Source organism: Triticum aestivum, chromosome 3B, assembly GCF_018294505.1.
Source record: "Triticum aestivum cultivar Chinese Spring chromosome 3B, IWGSC CS RefSeq v2.1, whole genome shotgun sequence".
Classification (NCBI taxonomy): domain Eukaryota; kingdom Viridiplantae; phylum Streptophyta; class Magnoliopsida; order Poales; family Poaceae; genus Triticum; species Triticum aestivum.
Window position 1 is genome coordinate 61,623,363 of NC_057801.1, and position 7,476 is coordinate 61,630,838.

Genomic DNA, 7,476 nt, shown 5'->3' on the forward strand with positions numbered 1-7,476 from the left:
CTTAGTGATAAAGTAAAGCAATTACATGGCGATTGCATTGCATACAATAAAGCGACAACCATATGGCTCCTGCCAGTTGCCGATAACTCGGTTACAAAACATGATCATCTCATACAATAAAATATAGCATCACGTCTTGACCATATCACATCACAACATGCCCTGCAAAAACAAGTTAGACGTCCTCTACATTGTTGTTGCAAGTTTTACGTGGCTGCTATGGGCTGAGCAAGAACTGTTCTTACCTACGCATCAAAACCACAACGATAGTTCGTCAAGTTAGTGCTGTTCTAACCTTCTCAAGGACCGGGCGTAGCCACACTCAGTTCAACTAAAGTTGGAGAAACTGACACCCGCCAGCCACCTATGTGCAAAGCACGTCGGTAGAACCAGTCTCGCGTAAGCGTACGCATAATGTCGGTCCGGGCCGCTTCATCCAACAATACCGCTGAACCAAAGTATGACATGCTGGTAAGCAGTATGACTTGTATCGCCCAGAACTCACTTGTGTTCTACTCGCGCATATAACATCTACGTATAAAACCAGGCTCGGATGCCACTATTGGGGAACGTAGTAATTTCAAAAAATTTCCTATGCACACGCAAGATCATGGTGATGCATAGCAACGAGAGGGGAGAGTGTTGTCCACATACCCTCGTAGACCGAAAGCGGAAGCGTTAGAACAGCGCGGTTGATGTAGTCGTACGTCTTCATGGCCCGACCGATCAATCACCGAAAACACGGCACCTTCGAGTTCTTGCACACGTTAAGCTCGATGACGTCCCTCGAACTCCGATCCAGCCGAGTGTTGGGGGAGAGTTCCGTCAGCATGACGGCGTGGTGATGATGATGATGTTCTACCGACGCAGGGCTTTGCCTGAGCACCGCTACGATATTATCGAGGTGGAATATAGTGGAGGGGGGCACCGCATACGGCTAATAGATCTCAAGGATCAATTGTTGTTGTGTCTAGAGGTTCCCCCTGCCCCCGTATATAAAGGAGCAAGGGGGAGGGGGCGGCCGGCTAGGAGGGGGCGCGCCAGGAGGAGTCCTACTCCCACCGGGAGTAGGACTCCCTCCTTTCCTTGTCCAAGTAGGAAATGGGGAAGGAAGGGAGAGAGGGGAGGAAGGAAAGTGGGGCGCCGCCACCCCCTCCTTGTCCTATTCGGACTAGAGGGGGAGGGGGCGCGCGGCCTGCCCTGGCCGCCCCTCCTCTTCTCCACTTTGGGCCCATGAGGCCCATTAACCCCCCAGGGGGTTCCGGTAACCCCCCGGTACTCCGGTATATATCCGTTAACCCCCGGAACCATTTCGGTGTCCGAATATAGTCGTCCAATATTCAATCTTCATGTCTCGACCATTTCGAGACTCCTCGTCATGTCCGTGATCATATCCGAGACTCCGAACTATCTTCGGTACATCAAAACACATGAACTCATAATATGACTGTCATCTAACTTTAAGCGTGCGGACCCTACGGGTTCGAGAACTATGTAGACATGACCGAGAAACAGCTTCGGTCAATAACCAATAGCGTAACCTGGATGCTCATATTGGCTCCTACATATTCTACAAAGATCTTTGTCGGTCAAAACCGCATAACTACATACATTGTTCCCTTTGTCATCGGTATGTTACTTGCCCGAGATTCGATCGTCGGTATCTCAATACCTAGTTCAATCTCGTTACTGGCAAGTCTCTTTACTCGTTATATAGTGCATTATTTCGTAACTAACTCATTAGCTACATTGCTTGCAAGGCTTATAGTGATGTGCATTACCGAGAGGGCCCAGAGATACCTCTCCGACAATCGGAGTGACAAATCCTAATCTCAAAATACGCCAACTCAACGTGTACCTTTGGAGACACCTGTAGAGCTTTTTTATAATCACCTAGTTACATTGTGACGTTTGGTAGCACACAAAGTGTTCCTCCGGTAAATGTAAGTTGCATAATCTCATAGTTGTAGGAACATGTATAAGTCATGAAGAAAGCAATAGCAACATACTAAACGATCAATTGCTAAGCTAACAGAATGGGTCATGTGAATCACATCATTCTTCTAATGATGTGATCCCGTTAATCAAATGACAACTCCTGTCTATGGTCAGGAAACACAACCATCTTTGATTAATGAGCTAGTCAAGTAGAGGCATACTAGTGACACTATGTTTGTCTATGTATTCACACATGTATTATGTTTCCGGTTAATATAATTCTAGCATGAATAATAAACATTTATCATGATATAAGGAAATAAATAATAACTTTATTATTGCCTCTAGGGCATATTTCCTTCAGCCTTGGACATGGATGTTGGGGTGGCGGCTCTTAATGGCTCTCCTTATGGTTGGCTCTCTGGCGGGCACCTAGCCGGCAGTGGTGACTTTCCCTCTTGGTAGTGTGGAAAGCAAGAGGTGTAGTCGGTGGCCCGGGACTGCTTTCTGCCATTAGCAATGAAGTCCTGATCTAGATATGGGAATCTGTACTCATTGCACGTGCCATGAAGGCCTCTTCGTGACACGGGGAAGCTGCCGTGCGAAAGCTTCTCACTTTGCCACCTATGATGGTGCCGCTCTCTTCCTGAAGATGTCGTCGTCATGATTCTTTTCGTGTCAGGGGTCCGGGTGAAGACCCTTGTCCATGGTGGACTCGGCTTCGTGCCGTTATCCATCATGAGAGCATTGTCGTAGAGGTTAGGTGTTTTAGGGCGTTGCATGAATTATACTCAGACCTCTCTGTGCTCTCCTTTTGTAGCGTAGTTCGTGCGCCATCCGATTATCTTGAGATCAACACGGCCGTGTATCATATAAGGTTGGCCATAGTGAGGGTAGCATAAGCCGTATCATGCACTTGGGACTCGCAAATATACTTATGTGGCAGACAATTAAAGAAAAGAAAGATGGTTATAGTAATATAGGTAGATACCGTACCATAATTAATGTTATGCTACTATGTGTTATTCATGGCAATAAATGAGATCACATATGATACTATGCACTATATGTGTAGTATCATACACTAATATCATATGCATGATACTAGTATATGGTATTTTCCACTATGACCAGCCTAAGGCTGGGTGAAAGTCTGCTTCGAGACGACGGCGGTACAAAATAGCTAACATCCAATGCTTGAAGTAGAAATGTTTATGCAAATGCTAGCTGTTCACAATTTATAACAAGAAAAAGGAAACAAAAGCATATAAAAAATTCAGATGTCAACCAAAATACACCAACGAAAATATTTTAAAACAAATAAGGGATCATAGAAATGCTAGCAATATGACTACTATTTCTTCTCCTGCTTGGCGAGCTTACATTTCACCTTCTCGAACCTTAACACCGCCGTCCCCGGCGAGTCGAGCTGCAGCTTGAGCTTGCAGGTGGCCTCTATCTTGTTCTTCTTGAACTGCCACGTGTAGCGCACCTCGCCGGTCACCATCACCTCCAGCTCGAACACCCCCGTTGCGTTCTGATTCTTGTATTCGGCGACGCCAGCGTTGCCTAGCGCCACATAGCCGCCGTCGGAGCTGGTGACGAGGCGGTACACCCTGGTCTTCTTGGCGGTGTGCTTGTCGCCCTTGTCGGTGACCTGCACGCGGTCGAACTGCTGGCCGTCGAACTTGTACGCAGCCTCCAGCGGCTCTGTGTTTTTCATGGTCGTGGCCCAGTTCTTGTTGCGGACGGCGAGGCTCAGGGAGATGTTGTACCCGAGTGCCGTCGACGGGGAGGTAGCCAGGGCAAACCTGGTCAGCGAGGCGTCCTCGATTGTGATGGAGGGCTGAATGGCGTAGCTGTAAGCGGCGATCAAGACCACGCCGACGATGATGCACGCACTCAAGACGATGCCGCCGCACCATGCTAATGCCTTCCCAAGCACCATTGCCGACGGTTTTCTGGATATTCAGATCTTTGAGGACTCTGTGCGTTGGTCAATTTGAGCTCTAGGTGGGCTACTTATGGACCGGCCGGGTGGAAGTAATTAAGAACAGACAGCGTGTTGGTCCTGTATCGCTCGGCCCAATTATTCCCTTTTTTCACGGAAGGCGCAGATCGCTCCCTGTTTCATTGAAATGGAGGTGGTAAAACTGCCTGACCTTAAGTCACATGTTATGTGTCGACTTTGGAAAATACAGGCAAGTAGCAGAACTTGGATAATGCGGCTCATCAACTTGGATGGAGCACCCACGTGAGCCGGTGCTGATATATTCCTTGGATCCATCGATGTTTAGACACTTAACTGATTCGTTAAGACCTAGATCCAAATCTTACGCGCATTGGTTGATCTGGACAATACCACTAGCCAGGCTTGTTTGCTTAATAATTATAGTACCATGTGTGATCTACATATTGTAGCAAGGACTCATCATTTTTTAATTACTACTCTCTCTGATCCATAATAATTGTCTGGGTTTAGTTGAAATTTTGAACTACCAGAAAAATGCTTTTGTCCCACTTTATATATAAAGCAACTACCATTCACAATCCAAGACAAACGGACGCTAACACAACACATGTACACACCCAAGTCATGATACATAGGCGTTGAGCGCAGCAACATCACCCATAGCACTACAAGATCAACCGGAGTACTCAATTGTGAAGCACCACCGCGAAGAGATGAAGCCGCATATGACAACGGTGGTCTCCAAGGCTGCGCCTTCAGGAAGGTTACGACACCAGAGCGCTGCCACCGCCCAACTTGAGGATTGGAGTTTCCCCTAGAGCAACAAGACGAGCAATGAGAGTCGCGACGATGCCTTCAAGAAGGGAACGAGGTACGCCACCGCCGGTCCGTCCAAAGATACATCAGGTTTTCATCCCGGCCAACACTCCCTGCCACCGAACGCCACACCTCGGCGACCACACCTCCCACACGGCCATGGCCACCGGGCAGCACCAAGCCACGGGCTCTGCCCATGAACACCGCGGAACCACCACCAGGGCCGCCATCCCGGCATCCAAGACGTAGAGACCACCTCATCTGAGACCTACCGCTACCCCAATCCCAAGATACGGGCAAAAGGACTCGCATTTCGCACTCCTGGGCGGCCCCAGTGCAGAGAACCAATAGGCTGGCCAAAACTTCCCTACGTCAACCCGTACTGCGGCACCGGGCGCGAGATGAGCTCGGTCCTGCCGTCGGGCACGAGACGAGCACGGTCCTACCGTCGGGCGCAAGACGAGCTCGGTCCTGCTATCGGTGCGAGACGAGTGACAGACCGCAGCTGGGGGATGGCCAACCCTTCCCCGCACATAACAGCCCGGCGACGAGGTGAGGGGTCGAAGGTTGAAATGAGCCACCTACAGATGAGCCGACACCTGAAATCCATCCGCCACCACAGTCAACCTGCCGAGCCACCATGGTGCCGGCGCGACGAGTGGCAGCCGCCACGTCTAGTGGGCCCACCCACCTCGCGGCCGACGTGCACAACTGGAGCAGCAGCCACAATGGGCCGGTAGCCCAACCCGCGCCACCGGCCTAAAAGTGCCAGATGCGTCCGGCACGCACTTCCACCAAGCCGTCGTTGCGCCGGCCACCTCGTTGCCAGGAGCGGCCGCCTAACGCTCTAGAATCTGCGTCACCCTCAGCCTGCATCACCCGCTGGCCTCCGGGCATAGAAGTTCCCTGAGCCAGATTTGGGCCGGCGACACCCATCACCGCCACCTTGCGTGGGCACGTCCCGCCACACCCCGACGTGCAGCCGCCCCTCCACCGCACCAGGACGTCACCGTCCAGCCGCCCGACCGCCGTCGCGCCACGCCGCCTGCAGAGCCGCACACCTCCGCTTGGTGTTGCTGTCCTGCTCCAGCCCACCACGAGGAAGGGGAAGAGGCCCTGCCGCCAGCAACGTAGGCCGGGCTTTGCCCAACGCTGCGTGCCGGCGGCGGCGAGGGGGGTGGAGGGGAGCAGGGGATGTAAGGACTGGGGGTGCTAGGGTTAGCCTCCCGCTCGCAGGAGCGGGCGAGACAAAGGTCCAATTTTGAACTAAAATACCAACTAGTATTATGGTAAGAGGGAGTAACTATTAAGGATTACGACACACTTAGTTTTTTTTGATGAATTTGCTGCGGCATACTTCCTCCGTCCTTGAAAGAACTTTCAACTTGTCGGAGGGTCAAACATCTTATAGTTTGATTCAATTTGTGCAAAAAATATCAATGTTTGTGAAATTAAATAGGTATATAATGAAATATATATTCCTGACGACAGTAAAATCGGTCAGCAACACATAGATTACTGACCGATTGTGCTGTCGTCACCAGTTTCTCCGCCCACACACATATGTCAAACGTCATGTATCTATAGCTTGTTAATTAGTGAGATTCGTTTTCATTTGCATTGCTTGAACCTGTACATGAGGGTACATTATTGGCGAATATTGATTCTTCGGTACATACATTTCTAAGACTCTACATTGGTGTTAACCTGAGGGGCTCCATCGATCCTCCAGATTGTTAAGGAATTACAAGGAACAAGGTCGCATATAGGTTTCAAAGACTTCTGTTCAACATAAAGTCATCATCATCATCTAAATCTCACTATCTTTGCTTAACTTGAGCACCTCACCTCCAAACAATTGTTCCTTCGGTTTTAAATAGTTCACAATTTTAGGTGACTAAGATTTTAATGAAAAATTCATGCAAAAGCCTAAAACTAAGAAATAATGACGGCAATGAACTTTGAATACCGGAATAAAGTAGTAGAATATTTTTGTTGGTAACTATCTGTAGACTTACAATGAATGTATATTTTTTTGAATAGTTTGGATTGCTTAACACATGTGTCACGTGGTAATTAATGTACACTCTACCCTAAAAAAGAGTAATTTTAACATGCTCCCCTTACCCCTTTTTTCACATGAAAAGTAAAAAGGTACGAGTTAACCAGACCACTAGTTAATCAAATCAATGGCTCAGATCAATTATGTACTCTTACCACTCATGTGAAAATGGGAGGTAAGAGGAACATGCTGAAATTTGCGCCTAAAGAAATGGATCGCAAGCTGTGGATCCAAGATTAGCTGGCTTGTGTTGCAATGATTGCACATTTGCTGAAGGTGACATCTTGTAGTACTAATATAAGGGCAGCTCCAACGCTGACCCATAAATTTGCTCTAGCGTCTGTCCTCTGACAAAGGGGCCAGTCCACAGACACGGATGCAGAACGCAACCAACCAAAGTTAGTCGCACACGTACGTTTACATTTTAAATCAGTTTCGATGAAAATGAACAAAGTTGAGTCAAAACTCAAACAAACCGGACATTTTTTAAACATAAAACCGGATGCTTTTCATCTAAATCAGAGCAAGTTCATTACATTTAGACATTTTTCTACCAGATTGGACTCTAAACCTATACTAAAATGACCACCGGCACACGTTCCCATCTCCGACCGGCCACGAGCCCCGAAAAATGAAGCCCTGCCCCCTCCACAACCCCTCCGCGCCCCCCCGCTGGCATGTCTTCCCA

General features: G+C 48.7%; 1 protein-coding gene across 1 annotated transcript; it reads right to left on the reverse strand.

Annotated features, from left to right (window-relative positions):
- Nucleotides 1-3,292: 3,292 nt before the first annotated feature.
- Nucleotides 3,293-3,886, reverse strand: LOC123067304 (uncharacterized). The gene has a single exon (XM_044490159.1). The coding sequence runs from the start codon at nt 3,884-3,886 to the stop codon at nt 3,293-3,295; it is 594 nt and encodes a 197-aa protein (XP_044346094.1).
- Between the last annotated feature and the right edge of the window lie 3,590 nt (nt 3,887-7,476).

Coding starts and splice junctions, on each gene's coding strand:
- LOC123067304 (XM_044490159.1), bottom strand. CDS start 3,886: ATGGTGCTTGGGAAGGCATTAGCATGGTGCGGCGGCATCGTCTTGAGT.